This window comes from Helicoverpa zea, chromosome 11, assembly GCF_022581195.2.
Source record: "Helicoverpa zea isolate HzStark_Cry1AcR chromosome 11, ilHelZeax1.1, whole genome shotgun sequence".
Taxonomy (NCBI): domain Eukaryota; kingdom Metazoa; phylum Arthropoda; class Insecta; order Lepidoptera; family Noctuidae; genus Helicoverpa; species Helicoverpa zea.
Genome location: NC_061462.1, coordinates 6,852,186 through 6,871,857, shown reverse-complemented (window position 1 = coordinate 6,871,857; position 19,672 = coordinate 6,852,186). Strand labels below are relative to the sequence as shown.

The window sequence follows — 19,672 nt, the reverse complement described above, 5'->3', positions numbered from 1 at the left end:
AAATATTATTGTTGAACGCTCTGTCGCTCTTGATAACCCCGACATTTTCGTTCTCCGTGACAAGCTCGGGGCACAGTATAAGGGGCCAGTTACACTTAAGAACAACATTATTGCGATGCAGTGGTCTCGTGGTTGGAGTGTCTGAGATGTCGGGACACTCTCCAAGAGCTCGATACGGCCATAACACTGCACATTCTGCCCTCAGACACCAGTTATTGTAATATTATACGAGATGCTCGCTGATTCAGATGTTTAGTAATGCGTGATTATGACTTGAGTGGTTTTATTGTATGTCTTGCGGTGGATTCGCTACGAGACATTAACAAACTTATGTGAATTTCTTGGATAGATTATGCATATGGCAGATACTACAGTCAATGCATGTTATGTACTTGTGTTCATTAAAATTTAGAGCAGAGTAGTTAATTTACAAACCCAGAATAGTTCACCAAGAAAACAAATACTAGGTTATTATTTCAAAGTTAGCCTTAATGGTTTTAATTGTTCAAATTGTCTTAACGACCAACGGTTCAAAGTTTGACAGCAGACATTGTTTTCTTATAACAAAATTGTTGCCGCAGATAGAACTCCAAGTTTATCTGTTACCGATTTAATTTGATGATTCACATCGGAATGAAATCCGCGCTCGGCTTGTTCTTTGGTTATTCGTCTTTTGTCTTATTTTATTATGCTGTTAGTCAGTCGCGGCGATAAAGGCTAGCGAGACGGCTTGTCTGCCTGTTCCCGGTTTTCTCGGGCTTGTTTATCCGGCTGGGGTAGTTAGCGCGGCGGAGTGGCGCCCCGCGGCAGTACCTCCGCAGCCCGCCCAGCGATGGGACGCTTCGCCGCCGCCCAGCCGCTCCCCGCACGCGTTCGAACGCAACAACACAGGTGAACCACGCGACTATAAAAAGGACAATCATCTAATGTGACTCGGACAAAATGACTCCTTTTATACATTTATATTGTGTTATATGGATAGAGTTATTGACTGGTTGCTGCACTACCACAGGTGAGTTGATAGTGCAATTAGCATTTTTATTGAGTTCGCCGGCAACTTGTAAAAACTTTTGTGTAAAATATGAGTTATGCTTTACTGTTGCGGAAACAGACTATTGATGGTTAACTTACTTAACAAGATAGAACTCTTTCAAAACTTTTTTAACTTTAGTCTTAAAAAATTTAAGTGTTTTTATAACATCAAAGATTATGATTTTGTTTTTATTTTACACAGCAAAAATATTTTTTGGTTAAAATTGCTACTTTCAATATTGATATTGCTTTTAAAAAATTGAATTTTGAAGTTAACTTTCCTCAAAAATATACGATGGGCTTGTTATGGAAATATTTTTTTGCTTTTGAGAAAGTAAGATGAAGGTTCTAGAGTAATATCATAAGTATTTTCCTGTTTGTTTTGTATCTTGCCTCGGTCTTGTAATGCAACGTTCCTTGGACACAAGTGCTCTCCTCGAAACGATGTTGTTTTTTCTTCAAGTCGTTGTACTCAAAGACTATCTTGAATTTTTATACAAAAAGAGTTACTTTATAGAATTATGAAAGTTATTTTTAGTCAACAAAACCGATAAAATATTAGATTATTTAAAAGTTGTTACTGGACGATACCGACATAAAAATATAATTATGTAATTAATACAAATGTAGCGCTAGGTTATAAACGACAACAACGCCTCATAACAAGTCAATTATTGAAACCGTCATTATTTTGATAGAAGTACGTTCGAGACATAATTAAAACCATCTAATATTCATTGTAACCTACATTAGAGCTCTGTACAAAATCTAAACAAGCATCATAAATTGTTCCGGGAAATATGTACAAACGGCCGGCAAATCGCTTATTGAAAAACTTTCTAGCATCTATTAGTTAGAATATGTAATTACATATTGATAAATAATAAAGCGTTTCCAATAACCACATATGAAGTGGAAACATCGTAAGGAAATAAGGAAATGAGCTCAAAGAATTACATGTCTCGATGACCCTTATCCCAGAGACTTACACGGACCCCGAGTTTCGATTTCTCAGTTATAAAAATACAACTAAACCGTCTCTTTTTGAGTATCCGCGATTGCTAAGCTACGCCAAGTAGATATGTTCGGAGGGTCGAAAGACGTAGCCATAACATTCGAGTTATTCAGTTAACAAGGGGAAAAATCACAAACAAAATGTACCGGGGACAGCGACGGTGACGCATCGCCGGATTTCCGTGGACATCTTCTGAGCAACGTGATTTTATCGATGTTTTTTGTCGATGTAAATACGTTGACTAATGCCTGACGTCACAAGTTATTGTAGATCGCGCGGAGCTCGCTTTTTCGCCTCCCTAATAGGAGCATTTACTCCCAAACGATGTTGACTAAACACACATAGGCACATGTGTGCACTCTCAAATAATTCGCATGCACCGTTTAGCTCTAAAAGCTTTCAAGCAAATAAACACCGTTGGTTTTTCACTTGTGATAACGTGAAATGGTATTCACACTAAAAAGATGACCAATTAAAAAACATACTGAATTGGTCATTTGCAGCGCTTCGTGCAATTTTAACAGGGGATCGTAAGAGTTCAGCGTTTATATGACACAATTATCATTATTTAAATTAACCAGTTTCTACGCATTACAGACTTATACGTTTTAATTTTGTAAGTTTTTATATCTTTTATTTTCAATATTAGTTTCTTGAAACTCTACCTAACGAAAACTTAAATGTTTGATTTCTAAACTAAATCAATGAACTTTAAAGTTAGCTAGTTTAAACGAATAAGGCGTATTTAAGTTGAGAGAAGAAACGTTGAGAGATCTTACTCAAACATTAACACTGGCGTACTCTAGAAAATAATTTCACGTTAATCAAATTTTTCTCGCTCAGTAACTTGGAAATCTATTTATGTCGTTATTTAACTTTTAATAACAATAAATTCAAAAGCGTTGATCCTCTTCTGCTTGATGTTCCTTCTTCAAAGCAAATTATAAAACAAAGATTGAAAACGAAGTGAATTCAACGCTGGAACGTAATAATAATTGTTATTCTGTAGAACATTCAGTTTATTGAATTGACGCGATTCAAAGTGACGCCCTCGGAGGCTGGAAATTTTAAACATAAAAACGCAGTCAAACATGGAAGATCTTCTCAAAATTACGTGGGAGAAATACGTAAAACAACCCTTAAAAAAACAAATAAAACTTTTTCAAAACAGGACGGACGTAAAGCAAAACAACTTTAAACTTATCTTCTTCCGTAACCTTTTTAAGAAACTAGAGCATTATAAGTTTTATTCTAAAATAGCGTTCGTGGCGGTTTCAAAGAAATGGGTTATCTGACTTCTTATTATTTTTATTAAATAAAATAACAGAAACTGGAATTGCTCGTTTTCTAGCTTAACGTAATGCAAAAAACTTTTACTAAATTGGTTTTAAGGTTGTAGAACTTTTTTCATAAATCAGTTCTTTGTAATAGCCAGCGTCTCTTTAAATTATTATCTTAGTTTACTTTACTTTTAGCGGTTACTTCGTCAAGATTTTTATTACATTGTCATTAATGAATGCATCTTGGGAATTTAATTATGTTACTTTAGACGTTCACAACTTAAAACACTGCTAGATAAATAATTCTAGGAATTAGACAATTTTGTACACAATTAGGATATTAACCCTCAAAGGCACAAAATAAAATACAAAAGTCTATGTCTAACAAACGACCTCGGTCTGGCTATTTTAGGTTTATTTAATTTTCGTAACAAAATATATCAGGGTACCTATAGGTACGCTTAAAAAATAAAAAGCGTGTTAAAAAGTATTCTTGGAAATAAATTGTTATTCTTTACACGATTAAGATAAGTATGTATGAGTACCAGATTTTTCAATTGAACACAATTACAAAGAATACAAGTAGAGAGCAGTTTAAATGCAGCTAAAGTACCTAGTAGTAAACGTATATTCCTAATGAACGTTTCACGGCACCTGCTACACACGATCAGTATTTATTAGTGCAGGGAAAACCGTTTTATTCAATGGAAATCTTTTACTAATACACTCGTATGAGAGCTTTACCGAATACGTATTGTTATGTGTATCTACAATTTATTTTGTAATTACAATAAAATATAAATGTAATATATTTACTTTTGTTCATTAATGTTTATTTTGTCGCTTCTTTAACAATTATGTAAAATTAGTAGATCACAAAGTCGCAAAAGAAAATCTAGTAGGTAATATAAAAAAAACAATACTGCTATAAATCATTCGGTAAAGAATTCGGTTTTGTAATATTTGTTATTGCAATATTTGTAATATTACTGCACTTGCTTACTTACTCGTATTAACATACAGTTTCGAAGACAGAATCCCCGTATCCAAGTTCTAAGAAGCGAAGACGTCAAATATACAAAATCAGGATCCAGAACCGCTCTCAAATAAATTAGTCTTAATGTACGTATGCTGTTAGTTCAAATATGAAAGGGGCGACTTCTGAATTCAATCCACTTATGGGTAAGTTGGCAATTGGGCTGGAAGCGGCATGTTTACCCTCGCTATGACCCCGTGTCAACGGGGCTTGAGAACTTGCGACCATCCCCACACTTGGATCTACGAAACTATATTCGTACATTGGCCATGTTTAATTTATATTAAGGCCGGATTGTTACGATGAAGTTGGCCACAATTTTGGCAACGAATTATTCGGTTGCGTTTAAATTAAGCTACGTGTTGTTACTACGAATATTGCCTACAGAACAAGTGTTAACTTTCATATACTTAGTTATTTCAGTCATTATTGGAAAAAGCAAAACATGCATCAATTCACAACTTCGTTAACTTTACCACAATATTAATCTCAGCGCTTTAAATCGTAGTTAAATAATTCAACCGGAACCTGCATTATCTGCACTTACCAAAAACACGTTACTGCCATAACTCCATTACACGCGCAATTAAATCATCTCATAAAAATAGGGAGTAACACGTGTCAAACACTATATGTAACATTATCGATAGCACGCCGCATCCACTGAGCTCACTCGACAGTGTCAATTATTCATCCCCCGTCGATAATGGAACAATCCTGTCGTCGCTACGGAGTGGGCCTGTCAACGCTAGACGTAATGCCATATAATACCATACTATCCGACAAAAATCTATCTCAGTTTAATGGCCCGTAGTGTTACTGGAATAATTAAGCCAGCATTCATAAATCTATATTCAGAAGCAAATGCACCTATATAAAGAAGTATTTCGTCGATCCATTTTCGGCAGTCCGTTTTTATTTGTTTGCATTCATACATAGGTTACTCTTTGTGAAAAGAAATGGCTATCATATTTCCGCTGGAAAGTGTACTCTGTGGAAAGTTTTGTGTATAAATTGACAATCTGCGACAAAAACGGACCATAACGGCTTTAACGAGTTAAAACTATGCGCTCTAGTGTGGACACGGTTCGTTTTCGTTAGAGAGAAATACCATACTGCGGAATTTAATTGACACTCAACCACCACAAAACTCTGAAAAACAAAAATCTGATTATAAATAATACCTGAAGCTTTGAACTAACGGAATATAAAGTTTTCGTGCAAAAACAGAACGGAGTAAGTGATTATTATTATTAGTGAGGGGAAACGGAGTGGTCTATTTATCATCGCGGCCACAATTAGGGCTCTATGGCTAATGATGGCACTAACCATTAGTCAGCTTATTTCTTCAGCTTGCTTAATTTAAACGGGCAAATTTAGACTTTATGAAGAACAATAACGATGTCATTTGTAATTGTTGCTAAAATATTGTGCTAATCGTGATCATCAATCACGATAAACGATTCTAAAGATTATAATTTGCATTAAAATATGGTCATCAGCATAACGTGATCTATTGAATAACTTAATTTGTGAACCAACTTAGTTTATTACAATCACATGTTAAGATAAGTACATATTCGTGCTATTTTTCTTGTAATTTTTATTTTTAGAATCTTCTCAAATATAAAAAAGAATCATATAAATTGGTCGTAAAATCAAGTCTTTACAATATTAATATTGTCTAATATCTTTTGATTATACATATCTTAGAAAATACGTACCTATCTCGAAAGGGCTATGGGCGTACATATTTAAAAAGAACTCACATTTTGAAACAGATACCTACGTGCTTCGTTAAACATACCTAGACTGTATAATAAAGTCTGGCAGTCTAGTTATAATGCCAAATGTAATAAACGATTCAATATTCAAATGTTCGGATTTAATAGTATTGACATTGATATAATGTCAGAGTAAATTAAATGAATTATTTAAGTTGAAATGTCGAATAATGTGTTTGCGAACACATCGTTATTCATCGTTGATTAAATTCTTATTAATGAGACCTAATGTTCTGATTTATCATTGTTATTATTTAGAGTGGAGTGCTCAATCATTTCACCAATAGTTTTGTGCTTTTTTTGCAATTAGTAAGTTAGTAAAAACTAAGCTAAAAGTGTTCATGTTTATGAATTCGTTAACTAAAGATTAGCATTACATGCAAGATGCAGAATTATAAATATCATTCAAAGCTTGATGGTATCTTTATTACTTAAAACATTCGATACTTTATCAGGCCTATGTTAATGATTATAAAAGTCATGTATTGACTCTGGTCAAATCGTTTTTAAAGTAGCTTAAACTTTCAGTCCTTTAAATATTATTATTTAGTCTTGAAAAATAGCAAAAGTATCAGTGTAGAAGACTTTTCACATTTCATCTTTTAACTTTAACAACATTTTGGGTTACAAAAACTTGCACTATGAAAATGGGACGTACTTGTGGTGTAACAAAAAATAATCCAGCTTTTCTCATTATAGCGCCGCGCAGTGTAAACTTGTTTCAATTTTCCGCCCAACTATTGTACAGCAGAGGACGCCATTCCGCCTAGTAACCGATTTAACTGACACGCATGTAACTCAATTATAGGCTACGTATGTACAATTAAAACTTTTATCCGTCCTGCTATAGTTTTCATTTAATTAAACTACAAAATTACTACAATATAATTGCAGTAAGTGCCCAGTATCGGTACCACTTAAACCACAATCGTTCTTTAATTTGTTAAAGTTCTTCTGTCGGGACAAAAATGGGGCAACTTCCAAGGATATGTTAGAACCTTTTTTATATAATTTACGACTTGTCTAGAAGCTTTTTCAAAGTCTTTTTGGTCTTGTCTTGTAAGAATACATGGTTCGTGAGTGAAGTGCCTGGTTAATGTACCGCGTCGACTGAAACATTTTATTTCTTTAAACTGCAGGAGGTGAATCTAAGAACGTACTTTAATGCATGACTATTGTAGCTATTTAAAGGTCTAATGACTGTGGTAAAGTCACTGGCTTGACACAAATAACATAAAACGACGCGGTGACATTTAAAGTTTACTTAGAAAATTGTTGTCAAAATGATTATAATGATAGTCAAGTTTCTGAACATGTTGTCTTTTAATGATAAAAATTGTTCGTCAAACATTAATTTTGTTGGTACTATTTGGAATGGAAATAGAAATAAGTATGAATAGAAACCAAATATAACAAGATTCATACCTACGCATTACCTAGAATAATATGTTTTGCATATCATATTTTTTGCCGTTGAGGTTAAAATTACAAAGAGAATATTACAATGATGTTCTAATTACAGGTCGGGAATTACCTACCGGGCAAAATGTAGTGTCTGTAGCACCTATAGAAGTTCCGGATGGTAAGTGTTTTATTTGTAAATATTATCGACAAATAGAGACCATTGTTGAGAAAACATTATTTACCTGTGTAGGAAAAGTTATCTGCTTTGTTTGATTCTTTTCAAAGTACTTTCTTTTTGCAATGTACTCAATTTCAATAAATTAGTTTATCATGTACTGTCCCACTTCTGGGCCAGAGCCTTCTTTACCCAAGTTTTCGTTAGTTATAGGTTATTGAAATTATCAAAATAGGATGATCTCATAAGACACTTGAAAGTGAGCTCAGCGTATGTACTTACCTAACTAATTAATTTTAATCAAATTATCTTCAGTCTACAAACGATTGAAATAAAAAATACAAAATGGTTTAGTTAGAGACAAAATTACATAATCGGAGCATTTGTGATCACTTAAAGGTAAATGCACTAAATACTTCTCTCTTTTTTGAAGACGGAACAATCCGTTAAGTGGTTCGTAATGCTCTGACCATCAGGATTGTAAGGCCGTAGACTCACCAACAGTAGTGATGTCAATTCACGGCTGCTTCGATGTCCTAGTGGTAGCAAGCAGCGACTGCTAGGTATGCACGAGGACTCGGGTTCGATTCCCGGGTTGGGCCGAAATCGCTTGGTGGGTTTTTAGAAAAAACTTTAGGCTTTAACAAAGCAACCCGTAGTCTGGAAGTACCTAGATGACTGATTCAGTCGTTCATCGGAGAGCACGTTAATGTCCTGCGCCTGATCTCTCTCCGGTCGTGTCAGATTACCGTCCCTTCGGGCTATGAGAATGAAGGAATAGCAAGTGCACTTGCGTATGCGCAAATACTCGTGCACTATGATATATAGCTGACTGATCTTCTTGTCTGAAAACAGTCGCCGTGACTGAAATCGGCCCTGGACGCCATTATAATGTCAGGTCAATATGACGCACAGTGTGACTAAACCAATCCTATTTAACTCAGCCATTAATTATTCCAAGTAAAATACTAGTTTGACTGAAGCTGGATTGTGAAAACAACATTGTTTTCTTCTACTCAGTATCATTGTTTGTTGGTGAGTCAAAGGACAATATTAAGTTTCTTCGTTGCAGATAGATTTACAACTTAAATGTCTTCGGTTTACTTACAGAGTCTTGTCTTGTTTTATTCACTGCACCAGTGTATTACTAGCTTTAAAACCGTGTTTTCATCATCACAACTTTGCTAAATTAATGCTCGTTATCTTAATCCATTCGCGGAGAAAATTAGTGAAAAGAAAATTCAAATTTAATTTTTCATTCATTTTTATAACGAAAATCTTGTGTACTTGGGGCGATTATATGAGAAGCATTAAGTACTCCTTTTAATCTTAAAGCTGGTGTTTTGATAAGAGTGAGAGGTGTACCAAGCAATATAAAATTTATTTGCGGAAACAAAATCACATGCTTGTTCAGTGAGTTGGAAATCTCTGACCGAACTTCGCTCGATGACCTTTTGAGTTGAAAATGATAACACGTTGTGATAAACTTAAATGTAGCGCAAAATAAATGCAGTTTAATAGGACACTGTTATCGTAGATAAAAACCGCGCATACATTAGTCTCAATGAAGCCCACAAATACATTGGCTTTGGACAAAAATTCAGCATAAGTATTTATTTAGTAAATTCGACTAACACATAAAAGTATAGGCAGGTCACTTGATTGATAACGATTAAGTCAATTCTATAGGCACGAGGTTAAGTCAGATACTTCAAGAAATAGGTGCTTCAAGGTTCTTAAATCACGACCTCATTTGGTTGACTCCTAGATACCTTCGATCAATCTCCCTACAAGCGTTCTCGAGTATTTTTTAAATTCTAAGATTGATAGAATATTGACGTTAATACTGTAAGCTGGTCCAGGCGTGAACAACATTGGGGATTAGGAATGTAAGCCTGTTTGCTCATGTTCGAGTGATCGGCGTCTAACGTGCCATGAGGAAACCTATCGGCAAGTTAGGTTATGTAACAAGCTTTGACGTTTGACGCTTGGTTTCTTATTACAGTTTACATCCATCAAATAGGCTATGTATTATGTGTGAACGTTCATAGACATTGAGTTATTCACCACTCTACTATATGTAGTTGATGAAGACGGAACCGTATCAAATTAAAAGCAATAAAAATAATAGTTACAGACATGTTTATAGGCATTGTAAGTACATCATCACAGTAATTTTCTTCAGACATACCTTTCAGGACGTGGCGTGACGATACTGAAATATCATAAAAACAGAAATATCACTAACTGACCTTTTCCACAATTATGTTGAAGTCGGCTATTAGTCCTACTGAATGCATGCACGGACGATTATTTTACATGGAGCAACAGTCTATCCGAAATCCTCAACCCGTTAGCTATTGTTACGATAAATGCACATAAATATAATTAGGTACCTACTCAAATAAAACATTTTTTAATTAAACTGGGATTTTATAACATATCCTATCGTTATTCATATAATTGTAGGAATAAATTTCAAAACCAGTCATAGTTCACTGATAATAAAATAAATCAATTAATTTAATTTATACATTCTGAACTTTAAAGCTTTTCATTTGCTCTATCAAACAAATATAATAGGTAAACGAAATTAAAGTGGCGCGTTATCCGCATTGCCGTCAGATTTCAGACGATCAACTTAATTGAATATAAAAACACGACGAATATAAAGTACATACAAACATTTGATAAATCACACAATCTACGTAGTATTGAATAAGTAAAGCGGCTTTATTTGCTTTAAGAAACTAGAAATTCTTAAAATAGGCACGTGACATATATCCTAGCAAATAACATACTTTATCTTAATCTCACGGACCCTTTTGCGACCGCTAACTTTTTAAAGGTCGCCGCTTTAGATTGATGTTTTTTTAGCATTGTGCTTCTTATACATTATTTTGTCGGTGAAAGAGCGATACAGCGACAAACCGCTATTTGTCGTTGGTGGCCCGGGTATAAATCACGCAACCCTACTGCTAGGGTCGCCATGTATTCGACCTATATGTAGCCCGGTATTTATGCCACTTATCTTGGCAAGCGAAGGAAGACAATGATATATGCTGTTGTTGAAGCGGTTGCGACAAATGATCATAATTACTCATTCAGTACTTTTTTCCTCGTGTTTATAATGAAATTCAATGTTGGTTTTTCGACCCTTTTTCTGGCTCTCCACTGGGTACTTCAAATAGAAGTACCTCGAATAGGTAAATAATTTTTTACAACAAAATACATGCCATGAAATTCAATTATGGCTATGTTTTGTGTACCAGTATATTTCACACGAAAATTGTGACTCAGAGCGCACAATTCCGATGACAAAATATCATAAAACTGTCCTATAATTTCATCAAAGTGAGTTGGCCATCAGGCTGGCGCGACGCGACTGTCGGAACGGCGGCAGACGCGCCGGCTCCGCTCGTCATATTTGTGACTCTTTTTACTTCTCCTAAAACTTTTATAACAAGTAAACATGTTTACAAGTCATTACTAGAGTATTTATTGCACCATTCTTTTCAGAATCGATGTATCCGAGGTTTGCTGAGCCAATACCGAATGTCACGGTTACGGTTGGTCGGGACGCCTTGCTTGCATGCGTTGTGGATAACCTAAGAGGATTCAAGGTAAATAAAATAAAATCTTTCTTTCCATTCGAAAATCTGTAACGAGTCAGCCAAAAGCCTCTTTCAATACACCTATCAAAATTAGTAACTAGTTGAATCTGAAATGATAATAAATCCTATACATTACGGAATCGGAAAAATTCCAAGTTATCGTATAAATAGCGATCAATCAATGTCTTTTATGTATGAAGCTTATACAAGAAAGCTTTCCTGGAAATAACCCACAAATATACCTCTACAAACCCATAAATCGATAAATATTTGTAGGTAGCCTGGGTGCGTATGGATACGCAAACCATCCTAAGCATCCACCACAACATAATAACTCAGAACGCGCGCATCAGCCTGTCGTACAACGACCACCGCTCGTGGTACTTACACATCAAGAACGTGCAGGAGGTGGATCGCGGCTGGTACATGTGCCAGGTCAACACCGACCCCATGCGCTCTAGGAAGGGATACCTACAGGTTGTGGGTGAGTATACTCCAACAGTTTATCGTACAACGACCACCGCTCGTGTAAGTTTTAATCTTACACGTGACAGAATAAAAACGATATTATAACTTATTTTTAGCAATTCTGAAAATTCTTGTTTAAAGAAATCCAAGGACAGTCACACCAACTAATTGACATGTTGACAAGATCATAAAATAAATCATAGATTTTAAGTATTGATACTGTCATAGGTTCCACGAAATAATATTGTATTTATTGAAAAAGCTTTACGAATTACATAAGTATGTTCTGTTTTCGGCGGTCTATTAGTACGGCCTTATTTTTGAGAACTCGCTGACAAATTGATAAAGCTAGCTGGAAAGGTAATAGTTTATCTATTAAAAAAAGCTTTCATCCTAAATGTATAATTTCACACACTTAGTACCGCAATTTATTTGTTTACACAGTTCCACCATCAATCATTGATAACATGACATCGACGGACATGGTGGTTCGGGAGGGGTCTGACGTCACGCTGGTCTGTCGAGCCTCCGGGTACCCTGAACCCTACGTCATGTGGAGGCGGGAAGACGGTCAAGATTTTAATTATAACGGAGAATCAGGTAAAACGGTTAAATATTAATTATTAATTAATTGCCAGACATGTACCATTGTGAGCGTTAATTAAGTTACAAGTAGTGTTGTATTGTTTGCATATTAAAATATTAACATTAATGAGGGATAGTTATATTAAAAACGGATATTCATGAAAACTTGAACTGTTAACGTGAATCGAATTAAATATATTGTAGACAAATCTGTAGCCCCAAACAGTCTATTGAATTTGATCTCTAATGCAAGAGTCGAGAAAGTTTTTCAAAAGTCAAATTCTCAGTTGTTATCAGTTACATAGCAAACACAACCATTTCATGACACCAGACTCATCTCAAACTTCTAATTCGATGTTCTTGTTCAGCTAGTTTAGCCTTTCAGGCTTTGTGGGATCGTCTCCGTTGCCCAACGCTACACACGGAATTTCACTTTGACTCGAATTGAATTAAATGTATCTACATAGCTATTTTCGGAATAGTAATGGGATGCTTGTAGTTTGGTATCTAACATGAATGGTAATAACAAAGCTTCAAGCAATTATAGAAACCTCAAATTAAGAGTGAATCACATTCAATAATTACCCGTAAACTTCCAAAATATACTTTCCAACTGTCATTTGAAACACATTAAAACTGTGAACATTTTAACTGTGGCTAGAATTAATTAATAATTTCCCTGTAGGCTGTTGTTCAATAAAATCATTTTCTGTCTTAATTAAAATCGTTGTTATAGAAAACAATGTCGCATTTTTTCTTTTGTACAGTCAGAAACGTTGTAAAGCCCTTTCCCACAGCTGTGGCAGAAAACACTTAATGTAAAGTGGACTGTGCTTTTAAAAACAAATACAAATTGAATTTGAAAGTTTTCAGCTACTGTGTCTCATTACATATTAACGTCACGAACATGACATTAATTTCAACTAGTGAGTTCATAAAGACCTTTATATTGTTAAACATTTTGTATCTAGTGTAATGACGGGGCCATTAAAAATTCAATATTTTATTATGATAAACAACAAGCTTGATATTCATCAATCATATTTGATTATTTCATTTTGAGTTGACTACAGTTTCTAGTCAAGAAGACAATGATTATTTTGTTTAAATTCCTTACGCACTGGCAGATTTTAAGCCCGGTTTTTCCACTGGCACGTGACACTGTTCGGTCCGTTCACGCGGTGTCGCCTGGCTTTTGACGTCATTTGTACCCGCAGCCGAAAATCCGCAAGTGTGAACTGCTGTAACGCTGTGTACACGTACACGTACATGACGTAAGATAAAACATAATATTCTCGTCAGAGTCCATAATGCAGTTCACACGTCACTGCAAGGGAATATCGTAGCGCGTTCGTACCTCATTTACCTAGGTACTCTTAAAATAAAATTGTTTTACATTCATGTTTTGACGCAGACTTGATGGAACTCCGGATTGAAGACAGTCAGATTTTTTATACCTGACCGAAGATCACTTGAGAGTAGACTCCCCTTTTCTATATCCATTTCAGCCGCAACATTTAGAAGTTAAATGTAAATTTTTGTCCACAGTTAGCGTAGTGGATGGGGAGACGTTGACAATAACAAAGGTGTCTCGATTACACATGGGAGCCTACCTCTGTATAGCATCTAATGGGGTGCCACCATCGATTAGCAAACGGATCATGCTCATGGTTCAATGTGAGTATTCCTTGTTCTCCTTACGGAACTGACATTACTTGTAATTGTACCCGACGTGCAACAGAGAAGCAGGTAAACTAGATATTAATTGGTTATTATATACCTACTTCATGTACGAGTATTATCGAGGAACACGTGTAATTTGTAGGTACTGGTGTATCTATTATTCATACAAGGTAATATTGATTAGGTTTATTATGAAAATTAGATTGTAGTTAACATGGAATCAAATCTCAGCTTTGGTATTACTATATTTTTAAAGGAAGACCTTGACCGGGTCATAACTTTGCCGCATAGAATTTAAATAAAAGATTTCTCATGGATTTTCGATAGAGTCATAGTAAGAAAGCTATTGGAATGGAATTTGGAATTAAATAGACCAGCTGTAATGTGTGAAAATCGCTGGTGGACCTAGGTTCCAGCAGCGAACTCACTAACGACACAAATTGACAAGCCAACGAGTCTAGACCAGCAGACAGAATGGTTTGTCATCCGTGTTTTATTAGAGACGTAATAGCTTGGGCGTCTACACTAGTGTTTATCGATTGCCTACCTACCAGTTTGAATCGCTTCGCTTGTTTGACACGCTATGATTACAAACCCAGAATAGATCGGATTTACACATGCTTAGTAAACATGGTTTAAGCTGTAATGGAGGTCAATTAAACACGATTGCTTATTTACAATGACATTTCCGTGTTCAACTAAAAGGACCGTTTAAAAAGGAATACCTTTTAAGTAATTAACTATGTTACAATTTTAATTTAATCTAAATAATTTTATGTAATTAAGAGGAATTGTAAAACTTTGACACTTTCTGTAAGTAATGGGTTGTTGATCCGTTTATTTAATTGAAATAAACTTATTCCGGAACAACAAAGACTTTGTCCTTCTTGTCAAAGAGAAACGGTACAAAGATACTTTTCTCTATATTTTTATTTATTTTAGACTTACCTACTAAAGCACAAAATACATTTAGCTAGGTATATAACGAGATAAGTTACAACAAAATATTCTATTAAATAATTTATTTCTTGCCACCATCCACCATCCAATCTTTTGACGCATTATTCTTTCAACAGTTCCTCCAATGTTGTCAATACCTAATCAGCTGGAGGGCGCCTACATTGGTCAGGACGTGACGCTGGAGTGCCACACAGAGGCGTATCCCTCCTCCATCAACTACTGGACCACGGACCGTGGGGACATGATTATTTCCGGTGAGACTTTTAGAATATGCGTAACCTCTCGACCTCTCTCTGAAGCCGCACATGTGTAGGCACAAACTCCCCATTTGTACCTATCTAATCTAGGGTAAAACAAAAGCTTTTGTTTATTTATCCAATTGTTATAAATGTTGGATTACGAATCAAAATTGGAGATACGGAAGGTGTATAGGTATGTTACAAAAATCTCATTGTGTACAATGATTCACACTCAGATTTAAAATTTGATATGCCGTTATTGTTATTTTTATAGATAAATAGCTAAAATCTAATCCATCAAATCCAATATTGTACAATGTAAGTGAGAATAAGTCCTCAGATTTATGTATGTAATATCTAACATAATACCAGCTAGTTAACAGCAACAACGGCGACTAACTTTCTGTTTTTAGAGAAATAGTTGAAATAGTGCAGCTACTAAATCACGGAACGTGGTTGAAAACCTAATAAGCTTCATGCATTATAAACGAGTGCTCCGTATATTTACTAGCTGTATTTCAATGAACTTTCAATGGCCTTATTTAAGCACTACGGATGAACCACAGCCACTAACTAACAAGCAATAAACGCCATATTATCGAACTCTGAACATAATACAAATACGTACATTTATCATATTGGCATAAATAACACGCGTCCCGTCAAGTAAGCCATCGTTCGATTGTATCATTGATTTATGACTTCATAATGAAAATAGTTTCCCTTGTATCGGAACAAGCAACGAGGTGTAGTCGAATACGTTCCGAATGTACTTATTCATGCGCAAATAGAGAATACTTGTATAATGAAATTCTTCACTATTTCCATCGGATCAACTGCCCGATTGATAAATAAGTCGAATAACAATTTTGAATCAAAAACTGTTGGCAATTTTTCTTTTTCCTGTATCCCATACTTTAAACGGTATCGTAGCTACCGGTATTTTTGCATGAAACTGAGCATTTGTATTGACTCTGCAGTGGTTATTCGTCGAGTATCAACTTTCTAGCTTGAGCGTTCTAGTTTGGAAGTAGAACAACTTTTTAAATAGGTTATTGGAGTTGATATCTTTGAAACTATATTATGGATACTTTATTGCAAAAGCAAAAGTTCCATGGAACGATAGTTAATTGGAAAAGAATTTTCATAAATTTTTACAGACAAAAAGAGAATACTAAAGTAAGCTGGTTACGTAATATCGAATACAGGTTTTATATTTAAGTAGAACTGGAAATTATAGGAGGCAAGTACGAAGCATTCCCGATGGACAGTGGCTACAACAAGTTCATGATGCTGAAGATCAAGAACATCACCAAGGAAGACTTCGGCTTCTACAAATGTATCGCGAAGAACTCCCTCGGAGAGACGGACGGAATCATCAAACTTGATGGTAATTTTTTAACATTAGTAGATTGATTTAAAACGGCTCCCGTCGGAGGGAACGATTGAAAGCGCTGAAAGAATCGTAAAAACAAACAGCCTTTTTTACGATCTTTGGGAATTCGGAAATGTGGGAAAATCACACAAAACTGCCTGTCAATTATTGGTAAAGCTTTTTTGGTAACTTTGAAGAACATAATGGTACTTTGAACAACGTATTGTGTAAGATTTTTTCTATGAAACATTTGTGACCAAAAATACTTTGGAAGTATTGTTGCTGGAACTTAGTATGATGATTTTGATTGAACCAGTGGCTAAAGCTGAATAATAACATAATGGTACCAAGCTCTTTATACTTAAATCACATCTTAAATTACCTAAAACAATCAAGTCATAGTATAATCATATTAGGTATGTTATAAAAAATCTATATTTTTCACAGAAATACCTGCACCTCCATCTGCATTCACGACAACTCAAAAAACAATTCTAGACAATCAAACTATAAGGAAGAAAGGTAATTTAAGATTTATCCAATTAGGTACCTATTTATTTTCTAAATTGAAATTGTAGTATATTTTTAAAACTTTAATATCCCAACAGGCTTACCGCAAATTATCCAGAGTAGCGACGCAATCAGTTCCAACTTCCAAGGAGAAATGTACGGCGAACAGCTCAGCGACTTTGGTAAATATTTCAATTTAGAATAGACTGGGAATAGAACGAATAGACCCCGTCACTGGAGTATGACATACTTATTTCCAAAAACAGACTTTTTGATATCACGTCTAATTTTGAATCGGGTTCACGAAACAACAGCTTTCAAGGTAGTTCTATGTTTGAAGTCCTGGTTTAATTTGAAACTTACAATAAAGTACTTTAAGGTTTGTACGTAGGTAGGCAATATGAATTACATATGACCCATTAAAGCAATAACTTTCAAGCAATGTTCTTGTTAACATAATGAAAATGTAAATAATCACAACTTATTGTTACTTCTACTTCTTACCATTCCATCCTATAATAATATCATTTTTGAAAAGTAAAATAACTTTGTAAGATATGAATAACGAAACACACTAGTTTCTTTATTCACAATATTCTTTCGTGCATGAAAACAATTGCTATAGAAAATATAATTTCATTTTTAGGTAACAAAGTAATAAATCGTATTAGATTCTGAGCTTAGGTTTGCTCAAATTGAATAAATGTTTTGATATTTATCTTTCCCTTTTTCAGATGATGACCTAGAAAATTCAGCATGTTACAGCAAATTAAATTCTGTATTAGCGTTCACTTTAATTTGTCAAGTAATAAACACAGCGAGATATATTTTACTTTCTTGATATTTGTCATAATTGTGATAAACATTAATTTATTTATTGCAAATTTTATTTTTGTTAATAATTTCTTAAGCTGACCAGACAATAAATAATTCGCAATGTTAAATATTAAGTTTATTGTTATCAAACAGAAATTACATCTCACTTTTAGTTCATAACATTGATTGGTGCCATCTTATGTATTAGGAGAACCAAGTTTCATGTATGTCCACGAAGTCACTGCATTTAAAAATGTCGCGTAATGTGTACTTTTTAATGATTTTGTGTATATATGTGTCAAGTTGTTAAGATACTATGGTTAAACGGAACTTAGGTACACTTTATGTTCTGTAAAGCATCGACTGAATTAAAATACAGTTTTAAGGTTTACTGCGATAAGAAACTTGCTGATCGCATTTTATACTCATGAGTATTAGGAAGTAGGTACATAACTCATTCCCATTATAGTTGTGCCTAATTTGATTTAGCCGGTGCCTTACTGAATCAACTCGACTATCCTTTTTTGTACAAAAATCGATGTTTTAATATTAGGACTAAAATGCCCTTAGTTCGCTTAGTTATTACGAAATATTTGTACACAAATTTTCTACTACATCGATTTTATAAAAGCGCCTAGAGCTAGACTTTTAGAGATTAACTTAATAACTGTCCAAATGAAAACTTGTACGTAGGCGACATGTTATTTCCGATAAACGATTTAGTCGACGTATAGACTAACGAATTATTAATACGTAAACCTACTGTGCTTTGGTAGATAATAACTGGTCGATTTCTTCACCTTTCATATTATATATAAGGCTTATTTTGTGATAAGTTTTACTGTACAATTTGTATAAATTATTTGCTGTAATGTAAAATACAACTAGAGACTATAGAGACATAGAAAGTTTTGTGACGATTTACATAATGCTACAAAATGAAAACTGCCAAATAAATGTGTAAAATATGGAAATAAAACAAAGCTTGAAATATTGTGTTTCAATATCTTTCCCATAACAGTTTTTTGGCACTGAAAAGATACAAAACAATCTGCTGCTGAATATTAAAACAAAGTTCGGAACTCCGGCACCTGTCCGTGTGTATGATCGAGCAAGGGAAAACAACTAAAATTCGAGGAAGGCTTCAATGTAATAATTCAACCTGTCCGAAACCACTGAATGGCGTGGCAGCTGCACTCCTATAAATAGAGAAGGTTTGTTTGTTTGGCACTCGCGTAAAAGCGCTTATCTGATCACCGTCCGCCACTTATCATCGTTATTTAGAATTTACAAAACCAGAATAATATTTTTTCCTGGAATCTCCAAACCAGCTGCCTGAAATCAAAAATACGGGCGTGATCTGTAGAAATTCTTGTGCTAATAAAGTTTACTGCTTAAGAATATGTAAGTAGTACATTGTAGGAAGTGCCTGTGAGACGAGGTTTACCACCACTTTAGCGAGAAACATTCTGCAGAACACAGCACGTAGCTCATCCACGAGGTATGCCGGCAACCTGGAACGACTCCTTCAAACTCGCGATAATAAATAAATTCTTGGAATACATACAAGAGCCTTGACAGTATGATTGACTGATATATTAATTACATAAAGAATCCAACACAGCAAAAGTTCCACGATTTCCTTTAATTAACCGCCTCCTTTGAAAGTTTACCTTTGTATCTGATATTGCAAAAT

The 19,672-nt window shown here is 34.7% G+C and overlaps 1 protein-coding gene across 3 annotated transcripts; it reads left to right on the top strand.

Moving 5' to 3' along the window:
* Positions 1-709: 709 nt before the first annotated feature.
* On the top strand, positions 710-18,967 carry LOC124634644 (lachesin-like). 3 transcript variants are annotated; one of them, XM_047170303.1, is made up of 11 exons: positions 710-1,012; positions 7,670-7,729; positions 11,246-11,349; positions 11,617-11,824; positions 12,253-12,408; positions 13,942-14,070; positions 15,153-15,290; positions 16,516-16,665; positions 17,098-17,172; positions 17,259-17,342; positions 17,895-18,967. In XM_047170303.1, exons 1-11 carry the CDS (start codon positions 943-945, stop codon positions 17,999-18,001), a joined length of 1,281 nt encoding a protein of 426 aa, XP_047026259.1. In that variant the 5' UTR covers positions 710-942; the 3' UTR covers positions 18,002-18,967. The 3 variants fall into 3 exon arrangements, with proteins under 3 accessions (XP_047026259.1, XP_047026258.1, XP_047026260.1); XM_047170302.1 differs by having other exon boundaries at positions 16,501-16,665; XM_047170304.1 differs by lacking the exon at positions 7,670-7,729 and having other exon boundaries at positions 16,501-16,665.
* Positions 18,968-19,672: the final 705 nt, after the last annotated feature.

What these genes read in the sequence shown, in the direction of transcription:
- LOC124634644 (XM_047170302.1), top strand. Translation starts at nt 943, where the DNA reads ATGACTCCTTTTATACATTTATATTGTGTTATATGGATAGAGTTATTG. An exon ending in TGGTTGCTGCACTACCACAG is followed by an intron (nt 1,013 to 7,669) that starts GTGAGTTGATAG and finishes TTCTAATTACAG; the next exon opens with GTCGGGAATTACCTACCGGG. An exon ending in GGGATACCTACAGGTTGTGG is followed by an intron (nt 11,825 to 12,252) that starts GTGAGTATACTC and finishes TTGTTTACACAG; the next exon opens with TTCCACCATCAATCATTGAT.